This window comes from Coenobita brevimanus, chromosome 110, assembly GCF_032717465.1.
Source record: "Coenobita brevimanus isolate Jiangsu-jjx chromosome 110, ASM3271746v2, whole genome shotgun sequence".
Lineage (NCBI taxonomy): Eukaryota > Metazoa > Arthropoda > Malacostraca > Decapoda > Coenobitidae > Coenobita > Coenobita brevimanus.
Window position 1 is genome coordinate 50,582,112 of NC_137063.1, and position 27,737 is coordinate 50,609,848.

The window sequence follows — 27,737 nt, forward strand, 5'->3', positions numbered from 1 at the left end:
GTGAGTGGATGATGGTCGCCACCACCTACCACTATGTTGCTCTTTGCAAATATGAATGTTGTTCTTTGATTTTTTTCAAAACTGTTCTCAATACTTCTATTTTTCTAATAGCTTTTTATAACCAATATCCTTTTCTTTTGAAATGATAACATTTTTGTGTCACAGTAAATTATGGTTCTTGTCATGTTACCCAACTAATGGAACAAAAGAACCTTTTTTTTTTTTTTTTTTCCAAATAAGAATGCAATTCTTTGCCTCAGTGACGAAATAATAATGACACTTCACTTCTAAATGACTTACCAACATGAAATAATAATATTTCCTGAAAAATAATAACATTATTCCTTACGGCAATTTCAAAAAATCAGGTCAAAGTTTTCTTCGTCTTAAAAATATTTTTACATTGCTTTCCTTCTCAACAGATTCAGTTTTTATACATCCATATGTAATGTGGTGAATACAAACTTTACAGCCAGCGCTACCTGTCTCTAATTTTGAAAGTTTTAAAATTAGTGGGGTAAATTTGTTATACAGGTATAACAGTAATCATTACTGGAGTTATCTTATACTATATGTTGTTTCATATCATCACCAAGGATCAATAATTTTATAGAAATATGGAATATTATAACATTGCTTTCTGTTTAAAATAGATGTATTTTGTTGGCTTAGTTATTTGGTTACAAATGCTGTTATTACTGGTGCTGTTAAGATAATGTGTGAAATCACTTATGCAACCAAATTTCCTATAATAATTATTTAGAAGACTGAGAAATGCAAGTATATAATTACCAAAGAAAGGAGAGTAGCAAGGCAAATGACTCCTTCTACTATTGTGTAGTGTGGACTGCTGTTTGCCATCTCATGAGTTTTGCAGTGCTCTCAAGCCACTTATGTTGAAGCATGTTTTGCTGTGTAGCAGGCAGCCCAAGGATAACATCCAGAAAGATCAGAACATGATTGTGTTCATTTCCCTCATTCAAATAACTGTGTGAAAAATAAGATTTTATTGGGCTATTCATAATTATGTATAGCGGAAACATTATTCTATTAAAATTTAAGGTAGGTGGGGGCGCTCACCATCCACTCACTCGATGTATGCTGCTGTCGTGTGTCTCCCCTTTCCTCTCCTCCATCCTTCTTTTCTTCCATCCCTTTCTGTCTTTCCTTCGTTCTTTCCTTGTCCTTCTGCCTACGGGTGACTTTACACTCCCTCTTCTGTCTTTCTTTCCTTTATTCTTTCCTCTTCCTTCTGCCTGTGGGTGACTCTAAACTGAGTGACAAGCCAAATGGTTTCCTGTACACCAGGAAACCATTTACTATGCTGGGTGGTAACCATATAACCAGATTTTGGTGCCTGGTGGTTTAGTGGGTAATTTTTGCACTCCAGTCGGATTGAGCCAGTGAAGGTTTATATCCAAGGGATGGTTGGGGTTGATTGCTTATGTAATGCCACTCAGGGATGAGTGAGGCTGGTCACTCTCATCTTAAATGTCGGGACCAGCTGCCTAGCCCCGGGCTCCTACGCTTCACATGGGGCAATGTAGCATTGGATGATGGATGGATGGATAATGTAAACTGAAAAAACCCACTTTTGCCCGGGGATTTTGGGGGTATTTCGTGAAAAAAAAAGAAAAAACCAGGCGGGTTGGACTTTTTCAAAAAAGTGGGTTTTTTGCCAACCCTGCCTCACTCAATTTACAGCCACCTAAAAAGGAAAGAAGAGTTGTAAAAAATGACAGGATAGATGGGAGAAATAGGAAGAGAGAAGTAACGAAACAGAAAACAGATGATAAGGGTGAAGGAAGAAGTAGGCAGCACTGCATTAAGTGAGTGGATGATGATCACCATCACCTGCATTATTATTTTAGTAATTTTATTCCCCCTGTTGTGAGGATAATTACAACTGCATGAAGTTTAATAACATGATTTTCCTGGCAGCTGGGTGTGAGGGAACATGGTGTCTGACAGACGAAAAAGCAAAGACAAAGGGAACAGCAAAGAGAAGGAGAAAGCCAGAGAACAGAATGAAGAACCCGAGACAAACCACATAGAGGATGTGGAAATGGAAGATGATGATGAAGAGGAAGGAGGAATTAGGATTGGCGACATCTACCTGCCTCCTCCCCCTCCCCCGGCTTGCACATTTGACAGCACTGGCCCCAGGCTTGTCATCACTCACATAGAAAATGAGTTCTTCAAGAGTTATGCTGGGAGACAGGTACAGTATGGCACTTTGAAAGGAAAAATGGATCATTGAAAAGTTATGGTTTTAAATAAATGCATAAGGTTGGTACAATTAGCACACACTTAAGCTTTGCAATCTGCTGAGACAAAATGCTGCTTTAATTGAAACAACTTTTAGTGGGTCATATACATTGAACAACCATGGAGACATCACACAACCTTGTCGCATGCCCACACCGACCGTGAACCATTCACTTAGAGAAAGCTGCACACACCACCACATCTGCATTCAGACACACTCGTTTCAAACCTAGGGAGCGGTGGAGTGTTCAGACTAGCGAAGTGACAGTCGTTCAGAATGTGGTTATGTTCCCCAGTTTCTTTTGTTTGGTGAAGCGAGTTGTCTGTTATCGATGCACCGGATAGCAGGGTATGCCTGTACAGTATACATAGTGTGATAAAACTACATAAATATAAAGTGTTTTTCATAAATATTTCTTGATCGTAAGCTGTATTGTTTCTCACTCCCAGGGTAAAGGACAGTAAATACTTACCAGTGCTCTTTTGTTTCTTTTCAGGTTCTTGGGCCATTCCACAAGAGTTTTACATCAATTGTTGGTCCTAATGGTAGTGGTAAAAGCAACGTTATTGACTCCATGCTATTTGTCTTTGGTTACCGTGCCCAGAAGATTCGTTCCAAGAAGATATCTGTTTTAATTCACAACTCAGAACAATTTAATAATGTTCAGAGCTGCACAGTTGCAGTTCATTTCCAAAAAATTATTGATAAAGGTGAAGATTTTGAAGTAGTTCCAAACTCACATTTTGTTGTATCACGTACAGCTTTCCGTGACAATTCATCATTCTACCAAATTGATGGCAAGAGATGCCAGTTCAAGGCTGTCTCAAAGCTCTTACGATCATATGGCATAGACTTAGACCATAATCGATTTCTCATCCTTCAAGGTGAGGTAGAACAGATTGCCATGATGAAACCAAAGGCCCTCACTGAACATGATAGTGGCATGTTGGAGTTTTTGGAGGATATAGTTGGTTCATCAAGGTTTAAGGAGCCTATTGAATTGCTGTGCAAGAGAGTGGAGGAACTGAATGAAGCACGAGGGGAGAAACTGAACCGAGTGAAGCTTGTGGAACAGGAAAAAGATGAACTAGAAGGACCTAAAAATGCTGCCATTGCTCATTTGAGGCTTGAAAATGAGGTTACACGAAAAAAGCATACCATGTTGCAGCGCTACCTTTTAGACTGTTCACGCTCTAAGGAAAAAGCGGAAGAAAAAAAGAAAGAAATCGATGAAGGAATGAGTGATGTGAAGAAACAGCTAGAAGAAATTGGAGAAAAAAAGCAAACCAAGGAAGAGGAGATTAAGAAACTAGGTAAAAAATTGGGAAAGATCAACAAGTTCAAGGAAGAATGCTCTGAAAAATTCAAGGCATTGGAAAGTGAGGATGTTAAAATGCAAGAGGACCTGAAACATAAGAACCAAAAGAGAAAAAAGATGATGACTCAGCTGGTTACTGAAAAAGACAAATTAGGAGAGCTGCAGCGGGTACCTGAAAAGAATGAAAAGGACATAGAAGAATGCGAAGAGTTGCGTGATGAATTGGAGGAAGAGAGGAAGAAAGGAGAGGAGGCATACCATCAGGCTATGGCTAACCTCAACTCAGAAACTCAGCAGTTGCAAGACGAGAAGGCCAAGTTTGAAACTCAGCTTATTGACTTGAGGAAGGGAGTGGATGAAGCCAAGAGTGTGGTGGACATAGCTCAGTCAGAACTGGATATTCACCTCAGCACAGAGAGAACAGAGAAGAGGAAACTTGAGCAGATTGTATCTAGTTTGGAAAAAGCTGAGCAAACCATAAGCACCAGACAGGGAGAAGTGGAAAAACTTGGGAAGATGATTCCAGAACATGAAGAGAAACTGACAAGAGACAATGAGAAGCTCTTAAGGGTAATTCCAATGCTCCAACAAGTTGAGGAGGAACTTAGAACACACCGGGTAAAGCTGGAAGAAAGCCGAAGTGCCATGCAGTCATCACGATCCCGAGGACGAGTTATGGATGCCATCATGGAACAGAAGAGAAATGGAAGTATCAGTGGAATCTTTGGCAGGTTAGGGGATCTTGGAGGCATTGATGAAAAGTATGATGTGGCAATCAGTACTGCCTGTGGACCCTTGGATAATATTGTTGTGGATACTGTGGAAACTGGCCAGGAATGCATCAAGTTCCTGAAGAGACACAATATTGGGACAGCTACATTTATAGCCCTAGATAAAATGGAAAAATGGAGGATTCAGTCTGAGAGGCCCATGCAGACACCAGAGAATGTACCCCGCCTCTTTGATCTTATCAGAATGAGTGATGAGAGAGTAAAGACAGCCTTCTACTATGCTCTGAGAGACACCCTGGTAGCTGACAATCTGGACCAAGCTTCCCGCATTGCCTATGGTCGTGTACGTCACCGCGTGGTCACCCTGAAAGGTGAACTGATTGAACCTGTGGGAACCATGAGCGGTGGAGGCCGATCCGTCCTGCGGGGCCGTATGGGGAAGCAGGCAACTGTGGTAAATATTGACCCCAGAGAATTGGAGCATGCTGAGGGCAGAGTGAATGAGCTAACGAGGAAAGTTGGAGATCTTCGCCATGAGAGGCAGCAGCTGGAGGAATCAGTCCAAAACCTGGGGAAGGAACTCAAGACAATGAAGATGAACCTCCAGAAGTTCAGAATGGAGTTGGAGGCCGCCCAGCAGCAAGTAGATACTCTCAGCAAGCAGAGGGTGGAACAACAGAAAAAAGTTGAATCAGTGAAGCCAGACCCAGTTAAGATAAATAAGATGGAGAAAGATATTGAACAGAAGATGAAAGTGTACAAGCAGGCCTCAGCTGCTGCCCAGGATGTTGAGGCTGAGGTGACGAAAATCCATGAGCAGATAGTGGAAGTGACAGGAGGGAGGATGAAAAAATTGAAGAAGACCAGAGATGTTGTCAGTAAGAAGCTTGAGAAAGTTAATGCAGAAATTACCAGATTGCAGGTTAGTACTCAGATTGATGAGGAGAATGTGTGTAAGTGAGGTGGAGGGGAAAAAGGGAAGGGGAAATCTGGTAATGAATTTGAGGGATAGGGTGGAAACATACAGTACGGTATATGAATGAGGGTGGTGTGAATTGGTGGGAGAGCAACTTGATAGCAGGAAACAGAGGTTCATGGAGGTATTTTGTTACTGACTACTGCTTCCAGGACTAGCTAAGGCATTTGGCAATAAATAGATAGGGTTATTGCCAATTTATCATTATACAGTGCAGGCATGGGAAAATGTAATCATACTTAGCCTGTGTATTCTATATACTGTATATATATATAGTAATGGAGAGAGTTTTAGAAGGTATGATTAGAGAAAGAGTGAATATTGCTGCGATTCAGTTTGGGTTTATGCCAGGTAGGGGGACCAATGATGCCATATTCATTGTTTGACAGCTTCAGGAAAAATATATTGGAAGGAAAAGGGATTTGTATTTTGATTTTGTTGATTTGGAAAAGGCCTTTGACAGAGTCCCTAGAGAGGTGGAGGAGTGGGCAATGAGAAAACTTGGCTTGGAGGAGTGGCTGGTTAGGGTGGTTATGGCCATGTATGTGGGTGATCGCACCCAGGCAAGAGTGAATGGAGATTTGAGTGATGAGTTTTCCGTGAACGTTGGTGTGCGTCAGGGGTCAGTTTTGAGTCCCATGTTGTTTATCAGGGTACATGAAGCCCTCTCACGTGACTTTAGAAACGGATTCCCGTGGGAGATGTTGTATTCTGATGATTTGGTGTTGATTTGCAGAGAACGAAAGGGAGGCGGAGGAAAGGTTTAGGAAATGGAGAGATGGTATGGGGCACAAGGGCTTAAGGGTAAATGCAGATAAAACCAAAGTGATGATATCTAGGGTTGGTGGTGGTACTGTGAAAGACAAGGAAGAGTGGTCATATGCAGTTTGCCACAAGAGCGTGGGAAGTAATTCTATCTTGTGCGGTGTTTGTGATAAATGGGTGCACAAGAGATGTAGTGGTATCAGAGGTAGACTGCGAGATAATGCTGATTTTATGTGTACGGTGTGTCGGGGAGAGCAGGTGGAGATTGTCAATCGTGAACAGATTGAACTTGCTGGTGAATCTCTTGAGTGTGTGGAAGAGTTTTGTTATTTGGGAGACATGTTGTATGCTGGAGGTGGGGCTGGAGCTAGCTCTGTGGCTAGGGTGAGAAGTGGTTGGAAGAAGTTCAGGGAGCTCTTGCCTCTTCTGACATTGAGAGGGCTCTCCCTACGTGCTAAGGGGTCTTTGTATGCAGCATGTATTAGGAGTGTAATGCTGTATGGTAGTGAGACCTGGGCAGTAAAGGAGGAGGATATTCGCCGGCTCAGACACACAGAAATGACAATGATTAGGTGGATGTGTAGTGCATCCCTGCGTGCAAGGTCCAGGGGAGCTGGGTTTACGATGAAAGAGTTGAGAGGTAGGATGGGACTGGAGTGTATTGGTGTTGTGATGAGGAGAGGTAGATTGAGATGGTTTGGACATGTGGAGAGGATGGGGGATGATAATTGGGTGAGGAAGGTGAGAAGTGTTAATACTGGGGGTGGGGTTATGAGGAGTAGACCAAGAAAGACATGGGATGAGGTCATTAAGTGTTACCTCAGGGTTATGGGACTGAACAGGGAGGCTGCAATGGATCGTGCAGCTTGGAACGCCGCCATCAGGTGACCAAGGCCGATGTATGCAAGCATGTTGGAACCTTTAAAAATGAAATGAAAATTTTCCTCTTTTCTATCGCTGTCCCCAGGTATTTGATCCCTTCTGCGATATTGCAGACACTTCTTGTGTCTGCAATATCGCACTAGGAGTCACCTCTCTCAATAACCATCACTTTATATATATATATGGTAGGGAAGGTATATGGAAGAATTATTATAGAGAAAGTAGGAGAGATATTAGAAGTTCTAGTGAGTGATGAACAGAGTGGCTTTAGGAGTGGCAGAGGATGTGTGGATAAGACATTTTCAGTGACACAGATAACAGATAAGACCATAAGATGTTTATGGCATTCGTGGATCTGGAAAAAGCATATGACAAAGTGGACAGAGAAGGATTGCGGAAAGTTTTGCGCCTGTACGGTGTAGATGGTAAGCTGCTAGGTGCCGTCAATAGTTTTGGCGATGGTAGTAAAGCACGTGTAAGGGTTAATGGGCATCAGTGTGGGCATGCACCGAGGTTGTGTGATGTTCCCATGGTTGTTCAGTATATATATGGATGGGGTGATGAGAGAAGTAAAAACACAGGTAATGGAGAGAGGGATGGCATTGGTAATGAATGGTGATGGATGGAATATCTCAAATTAGTTGTATGATGGTGCAGTATTGCTTGCAAGTACCATACAAGAACTTGGTAGATTAGTGTAGAGTTTTGCTGATGTCTGTGAGCATCGTGCCTTGAGAGTAGATGTATAAAAGAGTTTTGTGATGATTATTGAGAGAGCAGATGACTCTCAGTGCGATGTTACAGTGAATGGAGAGAGGCTGGAATTGGTGAGAAATTTCAAATACCTGGGTACAATGATAGAAAAGAGAGGAAAATGTGCAAAAGAAATTGAAATTAGAGTAATACATGGTAGAAATGTAGCTGATGCAATGAAGGCCTCGATAAGAAACAGAGGCTTGAGTGTTGCAGCTGCATGAGGCTTACATGAAGGAATGTTAGTGCCAACTTTATCATATGAATGTGAGACTATGGTGTGGCATGAAAATGAAAAGTCAAGAGTAAGAGCAATGGAGATGGGACTGCTGAGGAATGTATGTGGAGTACAGAGACTGGATAGGATGTGAAATAATGTGATTTGTGAAAGATGTGGAGTGAGGAAGTTGGTGGACACCAGAATTGAAGAAAGTGTACTCAGATGGTATGGTCATGTGGAGAGAATGGATAACAATAGAGTGGTGAACAAGGTATATTTGAGCCAATTTGAAGGAGGGAGGAGGCAAGGTAGGCCAAGGGGAAGGTGGAGAATCTAGATATGGTGGATGAGTGTGTGAGGAAGAAAGGTTTGGAAGTCAGTGAGGCTGGGGAACTGACAAGAGATCGAGCTGGCTGGATGAATGTTGTGAGGAGAAGTGCATGATCAGGGATTTGGCACCCTTTTTTAATGTGGCAACATCCAGATTGACTCAGTTGGATATATTCATGTGAAGCTACAGATTGTGGTGAATGTTTTTGGCGTATCAGATAGAGCCAGGATTGCGGGGGCTTGAGTGATGAGTGAATGGAGACTTGGCCCATTGGATTGGGCAAATTTTGGCTGTCTGGACATTGCTACTCCTCACCCTGTGCTAGGGTGGGAAAGGAGGTCCGGATGATGATGATGATGAAAAAATTGAGAGTGAGTTTTAAAATTCCATTAATATATTGGTACAGGTAGTGATGTGAACTGTTACCTTGTAGTGTTGAGCAGACTTCAGTACTGCTTCAGCCTAGTATCAGTCAGATTAAAGCACTCCTTCCACCCCCTGTAAGGGGGTGGGGATGAGGGGAGTGTGGAGGAGGATAACAGACTCACCTCACACTCCGCCTCTCCCAAGACCCTCTTGAGTGCCCAGCCAGAAGATTTGATCACCCTTCATGGTTGAAGACGAGGAGGGCATGGAGGAGGAATTCAGGGTTCCCTCATCCCCCACCTTTCCAGAGACCCTCTTGGGCTGGAGCCCAGCTGGATGGGGTGGTGATGGTTTTTTGAGATTGAGGAGGAGAAGGGCATGGAGGTCATTCCACCTCATCCCCCCACCTCTCCAGAGACCCTCGTAAGCCCCAGCCCAAGCTGGAAAGGGCAGTGGTGACCCTTCAGTGGTGAAAAGGCTCGAGTTCTGTTTCAACTTAACAGCAGTCAGACTAAGCAACGAGACCAGTTAGCAGTCAGACTAAAAACACTTCCCCACTGGAGTCATAAGCCAGCCAAGATGGGAAATATTTGCTGTTTTCCTTCTAAACCAAACCATGTTTGGGAGAGGGATGTGTCCCAGTGGAGTGTTACGAGCTGCAGACGATATTTATTGAACCATTATTAATCTTAAGTTGTACTTAGAGATAATTCAGCTTTTACTGTACGGAAATGCCTTGTTTTCACACTATCACACTGCATTATTTCAGTGCATTTTTCAAAGTTGTTAATGTAGATTTCATCCATTTGTTTTTCAGTTATATACTGATATGAATGTTATACAGGTCTTGATAATCCTGTTATTTGCAGTACCAGATTGCTATGCCTAAAGTTATAGCTCTCATCATCACCTTCATTAAACCAGTTTCTGCTTCTTTTTTTTTTTAAGTTATATATACAGTGTGAGCTTTCAGCCATCCTAAATGCATCTCTCCTTTCAACTTTCACATTGTTTCATCAGGTTGCAATCAAGACAGCCAAGCGCAACACCAAGAAAACTGAGGAGAGCATTGCAAACTTAGAACGTGAGATTGAGGAGGTGCAGACTGAGTTGAGGGGGATGCAGGAGAAACGCACCACAATAGAGGAAGAGGCAGCAGAAGTTCTCAGACAACTACAGGCTGTCACGGTGAGGAGTGTACTAGTTTGTAATTAGAGCTGCATGCATGCTTGGACACACACAAAATCAACCCTTCCCTAGAATGTAACGGAAAATACAGGCAAAATCAAGACTTGTTCGTATTGTGATAACATGACAGCAATTGAAAGACCTAAGGTTGTAAGCAGGGGGTGAAAGGCAGACTTTGGAAGATTGGTCATTAGTTGAGACTGAGAATACTGTACTGGTTAAGTTTTGTATTTTAGAGTTGGACAAAAAAATGGGTGATAGTGTGTGGATAGCTGCCACTTTAAAGGGAAGCAGCAGGTAGAGAGTTGATAACAAAGTGAGGGAAGGAGACTTCATAGAGTCATGGAGAAGTAGGAAGTTAGTGAGTAATAAGCCTGTCATGCCAGCCTGTAAAAAAAAAAAAAAAAAAAAAAAATCCATATGGGGAGCCCTCCTCTAAATGAGAGCTGTACTCTGTATGAGCAGATTAACATACATATGCTTAACTTCTTGTGTCTTATGACATTTGTACTTTCATTCTTGCTATAGCCCCCCCCCCCAGGGTAATCCCTCTGCTCCTGCTTCCCATCTGCAGAAATTCTTCTCAAACACCCAGCATCTTGATGGGTACACTTATTCCACATCACGCTTAACATTTACAGATCAGAGCCGGTCCAACAGCTGTCAAGTTAAAACAGGGTACCAAACCCTGATCATACACTTTTCCGTACAAAATTCATTCAGCAGTTCGATTCCTTGTCAGTTCTATGGTGTCAGCAAATCGATTCCTTGTCAGTTCTATATATCCTTATTACCTTCCTTATCTCTCTTTCACACTCACTCACTTGCCACACCTGTCCACCTTTTTGGCCTACCACACTTCCCACTTCAGTTGTGCTCAGATACCATTTTCATCATGCTGTTCACACCCATTCCAGCCGCATGATCATACCATTTAATTAGAGAGAGAGAGAGAGAGAGAGAGATGCATGTGCTTTAGATACACCTTCGATATGAAATCAGCCTGTTGACTGTCGATGTAAAAAGAGGGTGGCACCCTTGGCTTGAGCTCTTGCATACATTGTTCATCTAATGCTGTCTCCTGTTAGTTGGTGTTCATCAGTCCAAGTCTGTGGCCAAGCAGGCCCATCAACCACAGGCAAGCAACCACCCTTGCAGTGAACCAACGTTCCCTTGCAGTTGATTCATGGAGAAAAGTGTGGAGATATTGTTCCTGTGTGGATGCCAAATTTGTGTCTCTCCAGCCAGTTAACAGAGGTAGCAGAGTAGATTCCACTTCACTCCATGATTTTGTTATGTGGTTTCTACCCACTGTTGTAAATTCCCAGGTTGCAGGAAACCATTAGTCTTGGGATACAGTGTATAGGCACCTGAAGGGAATAAAAAGAGTAATTAAAGTGACAGGAAGGAAAGGGAGAAACAGGAGTAGAGGGGGATTGGATACAGAAGTAGAATGATGATAAAAGTGAAGGAAGAAATAGGCAGCACTTCATCAAGTGCATGATGATGGTTGCCACCACCTACCCATTCCCCTGTCAGTAAACAGTTTCAGTATGTGGGTGTAATATCATCCACTTGAACAGTTAACATCATTGTGAAATCAAGAGCTGATGACTGTGTTATGCATTTACTTTTTCATTTTTCCTGTCCTCATGTTAAGTCAAATATTCTTGTTTTCTGGGAGAGCAGCAAGAAGAGCTAGAGCTTGGAGAGCAGGTTGCAGAGCTGAAGAGTGAGCATGAAGTGTTTGTGAAGGAGGAGAATACAATCAAGGCCAGCAAGATAGAGATTGATCAGGAGCTGGAGAGGTACACTGGCATCATCAAGGAGAACAAGGCCAAGATGTCACACTGGAAGAAACAGGTGCCTCACACAGAGTGTCAGTTTTTTAATTTAGAATTAATCCACTGAACCTGGTGATGTCACTGTATTCAGTTTAGGGTAGATATTTTGAACCATGGATATAAACCTACACAGGTTCTCTCTTCATCCTACACAGGCTTACTCTGATTGGAGTGCCTTAATTACCCACTAAACCACCAGACACCATAATTTGGTTATATGATTATCATCCAGCATAGTAAATGGTTTCCTGGTGTAGGGGAAACCTTTTGGCTTGTCACTCAGTGTAGAGTCACCCATAGGCAGGAGGAAGAGGAAACAATGAAGGAAAATAAAACAGAAGGGGATGGAAGGAAGAGAGGAAAGGGCAGACACATGAGAGCAGTACTACATTGAGTAAGTGGATGGTGAGTGCCCCCACCTACCACCAAAAAACTTATTTATTTTATTTATTTTTTTAAAATTATTTTCTTGGGGGATGAGGGCTGATTGCCTGGCTAGATATAAACCTGGTGGACTACAGGCTGAAATTGCCCTTCTCCTGCAACCCACCATCCCATATTCTGGGAATAGGGATGGAGCTGAGGGATGTTGCTTGAAGACATTGCTGTACAATAATGCAGGATATTTTAAATGCCTTAATTTCTTTCTTCCAGGATAGGCAAGGTACTTTAAAGCCTCATATTTTTTAGTCCAAGTGTGTTCTGGATAACTTACAGTCCCATTTTCTGTTGTGCACACTTCCTGCAGCTGAGTAAATTGGAGCTAATGGAGATTCCAGTGGACAAGGAAGAAGGAGATGATGCTGAGTTGGCCATGTTGGAGCCAGAGGTACTGGATGAATTGGACCCCAAACAGCTTCAGTACCAGGTGACCGTGTTGGAGGAGAAGCTCGCACAGTCAAAACCAAACCTGGCTGTCATACATGAGTACCGCAAGAAGGTGAGAGAGAGAGAGAGAGAGATCAAGTCTGAGTAAACAATTTCTTCCTGCTTTATATATATATATGAGGTGCTACCCAAAAGTTCCATTAATTTGAACAGAGGGAGCCAACTGTTTGCAATTTTGCCTTTTGTCACTAGGAGGAGTCAGCATTCTTTCCAATGGTAATGGCTATTTCCCATCCTTATACCTTACAGGAAGAAGTGTATCTGCAGCGTGTTGTGGAGCTGGATGAGATCACCAATAAGCGTGACGAACAGCGCAAGTACCATGAGGACCTGAGGAAGCAACGCCTCAATGAATTTATGGCCGGCTTCACCATTGTGTCCAACAAACTGAAGGAGATGTACCAGATGATCACACTCGGTGGTGATGCTGAGCTGGAGCTGGTTGACTCTCTTGACCCATTTAGTGAAGGCATTGTCTTTAGGTTAGTTACTGTTGTGTGTTTGACCAAAGAGAAAGAATAAAATAAGCTGATGGGTATGGTAAATGAATATGTGAGGATAGGGGGGTTGAACTATGGCCACTGTTTTCATGCACCTCCACTTCTGAATTCATAATCTTGTTATTTTTGAGAGCCGTAAAAACACAATTAATGGAGAGAGGGATGGCATTGGTAATGAATGTTGAAGGATGGAATGTCTAAAATTTATTGTATTCTGATGATCCAGTACTACTTGCAAATACCAGACAAGTACTTGGTAGACTAGTGCAGAGTTTGGCTGATGTCTGTGAGGATCATGCCTTGAGAGTGAGTGTAGAAAAGAGTGAAATGATGGTAATCGAGAGAAAAGGTGACTCCCAGCGCGATGTTTCAGTGAATGGAGAAAGACGGAATTGGTGAAAGAGTTCAGATACCTGGGTACAGTGATAGTAAGAGGAAAATTTGCAAAAGAAGTCAAAAGTAGAGTGACACAAGGAAGGAAAGTAGCTGATGCTATGAAGGCCTTGATAAGAAACAGAGGCTTGAGTGTTGTAGCTGCATGAGACTTACATGAAGGAGTGTTATTACCAACTCTAACATATGGATGTGACTGTGGTGTGGCATGAAATGAAAAGAGTGAGAGCAGTAGAGATGGGACTGCTGAGGAATGTATGTGGAGCACAGGGAGTGGATAGGATATGAAATAATGTGAGTCGTGAAAGATGGTGAGTGAGGAAGTTTGTGGACACCAGAATCGAAGAGAGTATACTGAGATGGTATGGGTATGTGGAGAGAATGGACACCAATAGAGTGTTGAAAAAGGTGTATCTGAGTGAATTTGATGGAGGGAGGAGCTGAGATAGGCCAAGGAGAAGGTGGCAGGATATGGTGGATGTGTGTGTGTGAGGAAGAGAGGTTTGGAAGTCGATGAGGCTAGGGGCCTGATGAGAGATCGAGCTGGCTGGATGAATATTGTAAGGAGAAGCGCATGATCAGGGATTTGGCACCTCTTTTAACATGACAGCGTCCGGATTGACTCTGTCGGATATGTTTATGTGAAGCTACAGTACATGGTGAATGTTTCTGGCTTATCATATAGAGCCAGGATTCCAGAGGCTTGAATGGTGAGTGAATGGAAGCATGGTCAAATGAACTGGGCAGATTTGGGCTGTCTGGACATTGCTACTCCTCAACCTGCCCATGGGTGGGAAAAGAGGTCTGGATGATGATGTTTATTCATTCATTCATTCATTCATCATCAAGTCCTACATTGCCCCGTGAGGAGTGTAGGAGCCTAGGGCTAGGCAAGTTGGTCATGACAATTAAGATGAGAGTGACCAACCTCACTCATCCCTGAGTGGCATTATTTGAGCAATAAACCCCAAGCATCCCTTGGATATAAACCTTCACTGGCTCAGTCCGATTGGAGCGCCATAATTACCCACTAAACCACCAGAGCTCAAAATTTGGTTATATGGTTACCACCCAGCATAGTAAATGGTTTCCTGGTGTACAGGAAACCATTTGGCTTGTCACTTAGTGTAGTCACCCACAGGCAGAACGAAGAGTAAAGAATGAAGGAAAAAAAGACAGAATAGGGAGTGCAAAGTCACCCATAGGCAGAAGGATGAGGAGAGAATGAAGGAAAGAAAGACAGAAGAGGATGGAAGGAAAGGACGATGGAGGAGAGGAAAGGGCAGACACCTGAGAGCAGCACTACATTGAGTGAGAGGATAGTGAATGCTCCCACCATCCACAAAATTGTCGAGTCTCAGAGCTAAAGTGTCGTCACTGGATTCAACGCTTTTCTCTTGGAGCAATAGTAGCAAAGTCGAAGGCATTGTATGCATTTATGTCAGTGGCTTCCTCTGGGCTGGTACACATGAGTTTGAGCAGCAAGTGATAAACCGTTTGAGTCTGATGTTCCTCATCTGCAGTTCGGAAACAAAAGCCTTGAAATATGTTGGTCTAAATGTCATCTCCAACATCGATGGCAGCATAACCTTGACCAATTCCAGTATGCTTTGTCTTTGAAACAAGTCACGCTGAGCAGACATCGTGCAACAGTGAAATCAGGAGCGCTGTCCGAGTCTGAGGAAACGGAGTACCGAGCTTTTATTGGGCAACGCAATTGGATTGCCACACACACTCGGCCAGATATTGCCCTTGATGTGTGTGAGTTGAGTGTGACTAGCAGCTGAGCTATTGTAGCGGATATACTTATGCTTAACAAGGTGATCGCAAGGGTGAAGACTGACAACATGAAGCTATACATTTGAGAATGGGACCACTCGATGACTCTTATATAGAGTGCTTTTTGGATCCCTCATTTGCCAACCTTGTAGGCAATGGGTCTCAGGGAGTTTTGTGATCTTCCTACAAGATGCTAGTGAAGCGAGATGTTCCATATTCTGGCATGGCGCATGTTAATGATGCCTCGGAATCTGAGGGGGGGGGGGCATAGATGCCCCAACCATCCTCCCCTCTCCCGGTGACGACACTAAGAGCTGCCTGGAACCACTGTCTGACTCACTTTTTCTTCATTTCTGCAACATTCGTGGCCTTTCCTCAAACTTTCTCTTTGTTGAACATCACCTCTCCTCCTCTAAACCTCACCTTCTCTTCCTTACTGAGACTCGGCTGTCTGAAGCAACTGACAGCAAACCCTTTTCTGTATCCTCCTGCTTTCTCTATACACATTTCAAAGCCAAAGGTAGCTGTCGTGTATATGTATGCAACGGCTTATCTTGCTCTCATGTTCCTGAACTTGATTCTTCTGAATTCTCTACTCTCTGGCTTCGGCTCTCCTGTCATTCTCTGACTAACTGTATCTGCACTGTTTACTTACCCCTAATTCTGCTGACTATCATAAATTCTTTGACTATCTTACTTCTATGATGGAACACATTCTATCCATTTCTCCTTTCTCTGAAGTCTCCATTCTAGGAGATTTCAATGTTCATCACCACCTTTGGCTCTCCTATCCTTTCACTGATCCACCTGGTGAACAAGCCTACATCTTTTCTATCCTTAATGACCTAGAGCAGCTTGTACTGCACCCTACCCGTATCCCTGACAGCCTTGGAGAGAGCTCCAGCATACTTGACCTCTTCCTTAAAACTAATCCTTCTGCTTATGCTGTTTATCTTTCCTCTCCGTTGGGCTCCTCTGATCACAACCTCATTACCCTAACCTGTCTTATCTCTACAGTACGGCCTGCGGAGCCTCCAAAGAGACATCAACTGTGGCACTTTGGAGCTGCGGATTGGGAGGCCCTCAGGCAGTACTTCATTGATTTTCCCTGGAATGATTGTTGCTTCTGTGGCCAGGAGCCATCTGAGTGTGCCTTGCGCGTTACGGAGGTTATTCTTTCGGGCATGGAAATATACTGTACAGTCGTGGCCATAAATAATCACCTATCCTCCTGTATTCTGTGCCTCAGGCTGGCTCCTTGATGCGCAGCAAGTCACACGGGAGTAAGAGGGGCTGAGAGGGAGGGGCCAGAGAGAGAAAGGGAAGGTGGGTGAGGGGACGAGTGATGGTGCTTGTGTGGAGTGAGGGAGGGGAGGGAGGGTAGGTGGGGGAAGGAGAATGAAATGCTAAGTTGTGGCCACATAATTTGTCTATTTTCTTTCATTCAGGGCATCATATAAAGGAGTTACTATTTGGTATATAAAGCTGCATTACACCTTGTATAGTGGCGTCAGATAACAAGCTTTAGATATGTGGTGATACCAAGGACTGGCTCGTGAGAGAAGTATACCGACGTGACAAATCAAATATTAGTGCAGAGCCATTGAGAGTGTGAGCCCAGATTGTCGGTGCGTTGAAGCCAGAGAACGAGAGGACACGGGCCTGCCTCCTCCAGCACACCAAGGACGAAACCAGCAAACCATCAACAACATTGTTTCCCCGGTGTCGCGAAGCCTGCATGAAGTTTTTAAGGCATGAGGCTACTGGACTACTTACTAAGGCATTCCTGGATGCTTTGGCTTGACCAGTGTCGGTAAACATTGAGGTACATTGTCGAGGAGAAGGAGGGCCTTTACCTGGTCGCGCGGGATTCCCAGTGTCTTCGTCTGGTAATGGATGACCTCCTTGACGAAGTGACGGTGAAACCAGTCTTTGAAGATCACAGCTGTAGTGAACCATGCCTTCAAAGAATGGTACCAGACGACAGGAAGGACATCCATCACCCCATGAAGACACCGAGGCTGCTTTGCACGGCCAACAATTACGGGCTTAAGCCGGTGCATGCCGTTAGCATTGGCACAACACAAAGCAGATATCCGTTGCTTGGAGAGCTTGCGGCCAGGTACACGCTTCTCCGTCTCCTCGGCTAGAGTGTTCATCGGTAAAGAGTGATAGAGTAAACCAGTTTCATCAGCATTGTAGACTTGACCGAGAGTGAGGCCCTCCCTGTCGATCAAGCCCTTCACCTTGTGCCGAAACTCGTCAACCCCATCCTCGTTAGTGTCCAAAGCTTTGCCATTAGCTTTATGGTTGGTAAGGCCATGCCGTAACTTGAACGCGAAGAGCCAACCCTCGGATTCCTTGAAGTCTAGGGCATCGTGAAGCCTGGTGAACTTCTCAGCAGCAGCCTTCAGCTCCGTTCCATGTACCATCACACCAGCAGCACGTTGCTGTCGATACCAAATCAACGTGGATCGGTCGATTTCAGCAAACTTGGGAGTAAACATCACCTTCCTCTCCACGTTGCGTTTGCTTCTCGACGAGAAGTCAGCCGTGTACTGCATGAGTTTGTCTCGGGATCTCTTGATATCGAACAAAGTAGATCGGGCCAGGTTGAACTTGTGGAGGATGCGGGAAGAAGACCACCCCGCATCTACTTTCTCCAATATCTCCTGTTTCTTCTCCAGAGTCAGCACCACTCTCTTCCTCTTCTCAGGTGGCGGGGCCATCATCACACACACTAATAAGAGGCCCGAGAGCAGCAGGAGTGCCTGCAGCAGGTAGGGCACCACCACAAAAGCGAGCACGTGGGCAGCCATGACAACGAGCGTGCACTCGCGACGAGAGACAGGCGGAAAGTGGGGAGGATGCAGCGGCGCTCTATCGGACGTCGGAGGAATGACGCGCCACAACAAAGCTGTCCCGCGCCACGCACTCGAGGTCCAAATTACGAGCAGGAAAAAATCCCCCCCCCCCCATTTTTTGCTGTTTTCGGACCATTTTGGGAATATTGGATCCTGGGACGATTATGTCCGGTTAGTGAGGATATTCGGATATTAGAGGGATTACTGTACAGTTGAAAAAAATGTCGGATCCCCCCCCCCCCCAAAGGCCTGGGCTCAAAATTTCCAGAAATTTGGGTGTCCGGGAATTGGGCATCCGGTTATTACAGGGATTACTGTACAACATATGTTGGAACGAGGGGAGATTGATGAATTGTCTTGGATGGATACATCACAACAACTGGCTGATTGTCTCACCAAGAAAGGTGCCTTGACCCTGCGGCTGCGTGCAACAGTCAGCCAGGATTAGAAGGATTATAATACTTCGAGGAACATCACATATCCGTATGTGGCCTCAGACTGGGTCTTGATGGTACTTAAACAAAGGTTTATGTATTGGATACATAGTGTATATCAGATGCCAGTAGTCCATTCAGCTTCGTTTTTGGAATCTTTCATCAAATGAAGAAGAGAGGACAAGAGCGGTAGTGCATATTGCTGTTAGTGAGCGCACACACTCCTGTTACGTCCCGAGTGGTGACGTCACTGGAAGGGTCCTGTGGTGTGTAAGTGGGGCCTGGTCAGTCGGCAGTGTGAAGCCGGTGAGTGCGATTGTTTCGCATTCTTATAATTATTATTACTATTAACTGTCAGGCAGGTGTATGTGAAATGTATTGATAAAGAAAAATACAAAGGAAATATGTGCTGATCATTTGGTTTGTGTGGAGCCATGATTTGGTGGGCTTGAATGATTGTCACATCTGACTGTTTATAGTTTACCACTTTCATATGTTCTTTTTCCATGTTCCTGGTTATTACATCATTTCATCTTTAGCATAGATAGGTCAGGATGATAAATAATGGTTGTAAGAAAGTTGTGTAGCTAAATGTCATTGGTCAGCAGTGTACTGTATTGTCTTGTCTTTTTAACATTTATATTCCAATAGTCTGGCCATTTCATTATATCATATGCCAACCAATGCAGTTGTAAAAGAACAAAGTGACGTTATGTAATAAACTGTATTATTTTTATTGACTAGAGTTTAAAGAAATTTGAACTAAAATGAACATGTAAGGAAAAAGTGGATGTTTTGAGTTGTGTATCTTTCAGTGTGCGACCACCCAAGAAATCCTGGAAGAACATCACAAACTTATCAGGAGGAGAGAAAACTCTGTCTTCACTGGCACTGGTGTTTGCCCTTCATTACTACAAGCCCACCCCACTTTATGTCATGGATGAGATTGATGCTGCCCTGGACTTCAAGAATGTGTCCATTGTTGGAAATTACATCAAGGTATGATTTCTTCTTCCTAATCAGTTATCTGTACAACTACTGTCCTGCTCAGTTTCTATCATTAAATTCTTTTAACACTTTGGCCAACCCCACTCGCATGCCTTGCTACACCCCATGGTTGGCAGAGGGTTGCCAGGCAGGGAGTACTGTGGTTACTTGCAAATGTTTATATTCTTTTCTTATTTCTGACCTTATTTTTCATGCTACATTATTCATTTTAATGTCACATTATTTGCAGTTTATTTTTCTGTAAAGATGTATGCATATAAGGTTAAACAGAATACAGGCAGACCCCAAGATATGATACCTATTAATACCTTGAAGTGATGGGATAGAAATACCACCCTACCCCACTGAACAATCCCTGGTATAACGATGGTTTCGGTCATAAAAGGGACAAGATATAGTGAAAACAGAAAGTCTCCATGTGGTTGAAGCATGGCGGAAACGCATGGTGCATTGTTTACAATCGGTGAGAAAGAGTTCGAGGGCCTCTGTGAAGAGGATGTGGGAAATGGAAGTATTAAGTTGAACCAGACAAGAATAGCAGGTGTAGAGAAAACAGCAGAGAGGAATGCCCAGGAGATAAAAAAGGTATGGGCAGTAATTAAAAATTATGCAAATTATGAACCTTGCAATTGCGCAACGTACCAGTACGTCGTCGGGACTGGCAAATGCAGAATGTTGCAACGAATCCATACGTCGACAGGACGCCTCGGGTTAAGGAAACATCGTCCTACACCTGGCAGAGTCAGAGAGGCAATTGAGATGTGGTTGGCTTGGCTGGCTGGACTCTCTCCCCAGATTTTGGTGATGGGATAAAGTAGTGGCCACTTCAAATTGTGGCGCACACTGTGTCAGTTCCTAATGACACGTGGTGGGAATCTGCTGCCTCTTTGCCATCCAACACCTGGTGGCTAGGGGTTAAGGATTACCATAGGTGTTATTCATGATTAAAATTACCTGGTCCAGTCCACCCCAGTGGTCCACATGGTCCAGTTAGCCACGGCTGACACAGGTTATAGTAATAATAGCAGTAGTAATAATAATACACTCAACCCCCTGTTATCACGTGTTCAGCTATCACGTTTATCTGCTATCACGCACACATTAAATGCACAACCATACATGCTGTTACGCACCCCAAGACCGCTATCACGCGTCGAGTTTGAAGACAGGCTAAGCGAAACATATTCACACGGCACTTCATACGAGGTTTGCCGAGGATACGATGGTTAACCAGAGTAGTAATGTGGTAAAATTGCCAACAATACCACGGGCATTTGGAATGCATCTGAACGGACTCCTGCCGAGGATACGATGGGCAAAACAGTGTGAACAAAACCCATTCGACTCGAAAGAATATATCGCACTACAGCATTGAAATTTAGCCTGACACTGAATACTTATTAATACTGTATTTTAGAATAAATATAAGTCGTTTTGAGACCCTTATAAAGAGTTAATATTTCCTATGCCGAGAAGACTGTGATGTCGATAAAGTAATCACGTGTTTACAACTGAGACGGGGCTCTGGCAACAGTATGAGGAACGTGTGTGATAGCATGCAAGTTTTGTTCCACTTAAATCTTCCTCGTCCGTTCCTGATACGATGTACCGTGTGATATCCCCTATAGCTGTGGACACTAAGAAATCATGGAGACAGCTAAAGAGATCTGGCGGCAATTAAGCCACTCCCAAGCCTCGGAACCCATCAAACCACCCAAGCCTTAATCCTTATAAAAGTTTGATGGCCTTTTATGTTGTTTATTTATTCATTATACTGTTATTATTAATGTAATAATGTTTTATTTCATGTTGGAGGAGAGATTGGCAGGAAATTGCAAGCATAAAGTGGTTAAAAGTTAGAATAATGGACCACCGAAAAACCAATTAGAAATTTTCCCATTGATTGTTCAGTTCAGCTATCGCGTATTCAGCTATCATGCGCGTTTGCTGTGACCAATTAGGTGCGATAGCAAGGGGTTGAGTAATAATAATAATAATAATAAATACCTTATGAACATTATTTTTGGAGTATTAACTGTTAAGATAAAATTCTTAAGAATTCTAGTCAGTTTTATTCAGATTTTCGTCAGTATTTTCACTACATTTCATCCTTTTTTCTAAATCAAATTGTATGGTAGAGGCAAGACATAAGCAGAAAAATAGATCCTGGATCATTGATGGTTGAGGTGCTGTTTGCTTATTGACCTAGAAGATTTTATCACTCCTTGTCTTGGATTTGTTTTGTACATTACTTCTTAATGGAGTCAACATTTAGCTCACACTGCTGGTATGTTAACTATACTTCCCACCTCTGTGGAAACATCATAAGGAGCCCTCTTCACCCCATTAGAATTAACTAATGCATTAACCAAATCTCCAGCTTGACTGCCACTTTCCCATCAAAAACCAGAGACCTCAACTTGCCTCCTGGTTTGCATTCAATACAGACATAACAAAAACAAGCCAGGGATTAAAAAGGCTTAAAGCAGCAACAACTGTCACAAATGGATGATTTGAAACATCTCAACCTTTTTCATTGATATCAGTCTGCCTACAGGGTGAAGTGCATGCAGAAACCACTTGAGACGGGATCAGCACAATCTTCTAATATGTTATTGATGCAAACAATTGTATATCAGTACTAAAATGATTGCTTAAATTACTTACAGGAGAATAATAAGGTCTTGTATGCAGTGCAAGTCATTTTGGCAGAGGTACCATGAAGGTTTTTATGCCAATGTACTTACAGTTCATTGATGGACCTGACACTAGATGAAATGTCAGTCCTCTGAATTCAGTATTTTTTATTGTTTCTTGCCATCTCCTGACTGGTTTTATTCAACTGAGGGTAAATTTTTTGAACTAGTAGGATTAGATGTAGTGATCTTTGGCCTTTCACTAAAAATGAATTAAAATCACATGACAGGAGCAAGAATAAAATGAAAATGATAATGTTGAACGAGGAAGTCTGTGGACAGGAGTTGAGAGTGTCCATATATATATCATGGTGAGAATGGGTATGAATAAGGTGGTGAACGGGTATATGCAAGTGAGTTTGAAGGTGGGACAAGGCATGTTAGGCCAAGAAGACAGTGATTAGATATGCTAAATCAGTGCATGAGCAAACAAGTTGTGGAGGTTGAAAATTGTAAGAAACTGCCAAGTGATATAGCTAGTTAGGTGAATTTTACACAGAAGAATGCATGACTAGGGTTTGGTGCCCTTTTTTAACTTGATAACCATCGGACTGATCATGTGATTGCCACAGTATTATGAAGTATGTTTGTGTGAGTGGTTTTGCCTGTGAAGTTGAGTCAGGATTCTAGGTACAGTAATCACTCCAATATCCGACGTAATAGAGCCATAGGTAGGTCCGGTTATTGGATTTGTCCGGATATTGGGCCCCAGCTTATGGACTTGTACTTATGGACCCTAACTCAGAGAAACACCTATACAACTCCCTCTGGACATGCATAGCACCTATTTAAGACCCAAATCACACCAATAAGGCACATAAATGACTGAAATAAATGCAAAAGAAACATAAAATGAGGGTTTAGAAGTATGTTCATACATTAATAAACATTCTGGTACTTATGGACCCTAACCTAGCCTAACTCAGAAAAACACATTCCTGCTGCACATGCATAGCTACTAACACCCTGTTCACACCAATAAAGGACATTAAAGAGTGAAATGAGGTGTTTGAGGTAAGTATAGTATGGAAAAAAGTACAGTATGAAACATTCTGGCTACTTACAGCAAGTCCCTGGCCACCTCGATGAATAACCGCCTCCTCTCGGACTCTGACAGTAAGAACGATTTCCTGAAGCACTTGCAGTACACTGTTCCTGAAGTCTTGCACTGAACTTAATCAATAACACACAGAAGTCCGTTCTCTTCACAGTGTGCACTTTTGTCTAAATAATGCTCCATTTTAACTTACTAAGTGTTGCACTTTAACTTTTCCGATTCTTTTCATTTTCCAAAGCCAAAACAAACAAGTCTGTTTACGTTAAATTTTTTTTCTAGAGTCTTTTCTCTCACAACTTTAAATCCTTAACACAACACACTGTTTTTTTCACTGCACAACACTCAAAATTCCCGTGTGGTCTAGTGGAGAAGTTCTTGCTGTTTATTCACACTCAGAGTCTGAGAGTATCACTGGCAGGCGACCTAGGGGTGCATCGCTGGGTTGTGGTGATGGCGTACCCACTGCAGAGGACTCTGAAGACAACCGCAAACTCACGTCGAGCGGTGACTCCACCGTGGCTGATGTGCTGGGCTGTGGCTTGGAGCATGAGGGCCTGTTTTGGGGAGGCAACGGAGTGGAGCCAGGGCTGGGCAGAGCGGGGGTCACGGGCCTGAAAAAAACTGTCAATGGTTGATTGACGCAATGACCGACAATTCTGACGATTGATGATGCGCTGCCTGAAAGGACGCACTTCCTCCACGAGTCCCAAGGGCCCCATCTCCCTGTCGCAGTCCGGGTGTTCCAGGTAGTCTAGGATGAACTCTAGATGTCCCCGGAGTGCGCTCAGCTTGGGGATGGCTGGAGTAGTGTCCTGCTGATAGGAGTCCGCATCATCGTCGCCTTCAGCGTCGGAATCTTCAAGTTCGGTACTGACACCTGCAACTGAAGACGCGATCATGATATCAGACAACGTCTGATACCCAGGATCGCCCTCGTCGTCATCCAACCACTCACGAACATCGTCCACATCTACATCGTCGCCGTGCGTACGTAGCCGTGCATGGAAGTCATCCACGTCAAACCCTAGAAAATCGTACTCCACATCCGTTCCGAGAAGCAGACGAGACAACCATTTTCCAGAGTTTTCACAGGGACTTCCTTCCATGCACTAGCCCAGTTGTACAGCACAGACTTGATGTTGTAGCGGCGAAGGTTTTCCAAAGTCCGCTTGCCTCGTGTGTCCCGTCCCTCCCTGTGCTCGTCCTCGTCCTCGAGAACAACCATCACCTCGTCCAGGAACTTCCGACGGTATAGGCGCTTTGTTGCCATGATCACTCCTTGGTCCATTGGTTGGATGAGAGCAGTCGTATTAGGTGGCAGAAACATGCACCTTATACGGTCATTTTCAGCAACCAAGTCCTTGTTGCACGGGTGGGCAGGTGCATTGTTGAGTAGAAGGAGAGCCTTTACCTGGTCGCGCGGGATTCCCAGTGTCTTCGTCTGGTAATGGATGACCTCCTTGACGAAGTGACGGTGAAACCAGTCTTTGAAGATCACAGCTGTGAACCATGCCTTCAAAGAATGGTACCAGACGACAGGAAGGACATCTATCACCCCACGAAGACACCGAGGCTGCTTTGCACGGCCAACAACAACGGGCTTAAGCCGGTGCATGCCGTTAGCACTGGCACAACACAAAGCAGATATCCGTTCCTTGGAAAGCTTGCGGCCAGGTACGCGCTTCTCTGTCTCCTCGGCTAGAGTGTTCGTTGGCACCGAGCGATAGAATAGGCCAGTTTTGTCAGCGTTGTAGACTTGACCGAGAGTTAGGCCCTCCCTGTCGATCAAGCCTTTCACCTTGTGCCGAGACTCGTCAACTCCATCCTCGTTAGCGTCCAATGCTTCGCCATGAGCTTTACGGTTGGTAAGGCCATGCCGTAACTTGAACGCGAAGAGCCAACCCTCGGATGCCTTGAAGTCTAGGACGTCGTGAAGCCTGGCGAACTTCTCAGCAGCAGCCTTCAGCTCCGTTCCATGTACCATCACACCAGCAGCACACTGTTGTCGATACCAAATCAACGTGGAGCGGTCGATTTCTGCAAACTTGGGGGTAAACATAACCTTCCTTTCCACGTTGTGTTTGCTTCTCGACGAGAAGTCAGCCATGTACTGCATGAGTTTGTCTCGGGACCGCTTGATATTGAACAAAGTAGACCGGGCCAGGTTGAACTCGCGAAGAATGCGGGAAGAAGACCAACCTGCATCCACTTTCTCCAATATCTCCCTCTTCTTCTCCAGAGTCAACACCACTCTCTTCCTTTTCTCAGATGGCGGTGCCATCATCACACACGCTAAGAGGAGGCCCGAGAGCAGCAGGAGGCCCTGCAGCAGGTAGGGCACCACCACAAAAGCGATCACGTGGGCAGCCATTACGACGAGTGTGCACTCGCGGTGAGAGACAGGCGGGAAGTGGGGAGGATGCAGCGGCGCTCTATTGGACGTCGGAGGAATGACGCGCCAAGACAATGCTCTCCCGCGGCGCGCGCGGTAAGTTCAAATTACGGACCTTTTTTTTTTTTTTTTTTTTTTTTTTTTTTTTTTTTTTGATCCCAGGACGATTATGTCCGGGTAGTGGGGATGTTCGGTTATTGGGCGTCCGGATATTAGAGTGATTACTGTACTTGAATGGTGAATAAAAGTGTGTGTTAGCCATTTCATTGGGCATTCTGTTATTAGCATTCCCTCAACTGTGTTTTTCATCTTTTCTGGACCCTGCCTCACCCTTCATTTGATTGGAGGAAAAAAGGCTGGGATGATGATATGATGATGTACTTACTGAAAGGGTTAAATTAGAACTGTACTGTTCTTTAGCACTGTCATATCCTTCACCAGGAACGCACTAAGAATGCCCAATTCATCATCATCTCCTTGCGATCACAAATGTTTGAGCTGGCAGACCGACTGGTGGGGATCTACAAGACGTACAATGCCACCAAATCTGTCACCATCAACTCGGCAAAGATTGTTGAACAGGCCAGGAATGAGGAAAGCCAGAAGAGCACCAATGCAGCCAATCACACCTTTGTGTCCCAGCCAGTGGTTGCTCAGGGTATAGCTTAGTCAAGAGGAAAATGAAAGAGGTGTGTGAATGTTGCTTTTTTAATGAGTAAATCATAAATATATAGTGCAAATTATGTGCATTTTTTATTTTTTATTTTACCTCCCTTCCCCATTGCATGTAGTATCATCTGCCGAATCTTTCAGCTTTAGTACCATTACTGTGGATGTGGATATGATAGGAAGCGTTATGAGGAACACATTTAGGTGGTTTGGCCATGTGGAGAGGATGGAGGGTGAAAGACTGACGAAGAGAGTGTATGTGAGTGAGGTGGAGGGGGGGAGAGGGAGGGGGAGGCTGAGGATGAGATGGAGGGATGGGGTGGAGAGGTATATGAGAGAGGGGGGTGTGAGTTGGGAGCAGGGCAGTGAAATGACGGGGGACAGGGGGACTTGGAGGCGGTTTGTTTGTGGCCACCCCAAACGGGATTGAGGCGTCTGGCAATAGATAGATAGATAGACTGTTCTTTTTTAGTTTCATTCATTTTTGAAGGGTCCAGCATGCATGCTTGCTTAGGCCTTGGTCACCTAATGACGGCTCTCCATGATGCTCGATCTCTGGCAGCCTCCCTGTTCAGTCCCGTAACCCTGAGGTCACACTTAATGACTTTGTCCCAGGTCTTTTTTGGTCTACCTCTTGCAACCTCACCCCTAATATAAACGCATCTCACTTTCTACACCCAATAATCATCCCCCATCCTTTCCACATACCCAAGCCACCTCAGTCTACCTCTCCTCATCACAACATCAATACACCCCAGTCCCATCCTATCTCTCAACTCTTCCATGATAAACCTAGCCCCCCCCCCCTTCCAGGCCTTGCACACAGGGACTTACTGCACATCCACCAAATCATTGTCATTTCTGTATATTTGAGCCTGCCAGTATCCTCTTCCTTTACTCCCCAGGTCTCACAATCATACAGCATTACACTCCTAACACATGCTGCATACAGAAATCCCTTAGCATGTAGGGAGAGCCCTCTCAGTGATAGGAGAGGCAACAGCTCCCTGAACTTCTTCCAACCACTTCTCACCCTAGCCACAGAGCTAGCTCCAGCCCCACCTCCATCACATAACATGTCTCCCAAATAACAAAACTCTTCCACACACTCAAGAGACTCACCAGCAAGTTCAATCCATTCATGCTTGACAATCTCCACCTGTTGTTCCCAAGACACCGCACACATACAATCAGCATTATCTTGCAGTCTACCTCTAATACCACTACATCCCTTGTGCACCCACATACCACAAACACCACAAGATGGAACTACTTCCCATGCCCCTTTGGCAAATTGCACATGGCCACTCCCCCTCTTCTTTAACAATACCGCCACCAACCCTAGATATCATTGCTTTTGTTTTATCTGCATTTACTCTTAAGCCCTTGTGCCCCATACCATCTATCCACTTCC

At 44.1% G+C, this 27,737-nt stretch overlaps 1 protein-coding gene across 1 annotated transcript; it reads left to right on the forward strand.

Moving 5' to 3' along the window:
* The first annotated feature begins 1,956 nt into the window (after positions 1 to 1,956).
* On the forward strand, positions 1,957 to 26,338 carry glu (structural maintenance of chromosomes 4-like protein gluon). Its single transcript, XM_080286157.1, has 8 exons — positions 1,957 to 2,221; positions 2,766 to 5,240; positions 9,632 to 9,799; positions 11,489 to 11,662; positions 12,392 to 12,583; positions 12,781 to 13,013; positions 19,317 to 19,500; positions 26,096 to 26,338. The coding sequence occupies exons 1-8, from the start codon at positions 1,958 to 1,960 to the stop codon at positions 26,321 to 26,323; spliced, it is 3,918 nt and encodes a 1,305-aa protein (XP_080142283.1). The 5' UTR covers position 1,957; the 3' UTR covers positions 26,324 to 26,338.
* Positions 26,339 to 27,737: the final 1,399 nt, after the last annotated feature.

What these genes read in the sequence shown, in the direction of transcription:
- glu (XM_080286157.1), top strand. Translation starts at nt 1,958, where the DNA reads ATGGTGTCTGACAGACGAAAAAGCAAAGACAAAGGGAACAGCAAAGAG. An exon ending in GACAACTACAGGCTGTCACG is followed by an intron (nt 9,800 to 11,488) that starts GTGAGGAGTGTA and finishes CTGGGAGAGCAG; the next exon opens with CAAGAAGAGCTAGAGCTTGG. An exon ending in TGTCACACTGGAAGAAACAG is followed by an intron (nt 11,663 to 12,391) that starts GTGCCTCACACA and finishes CACTTCCTGCAG; the next exon opens with CTGAGTAAATTGGAGCTAAT.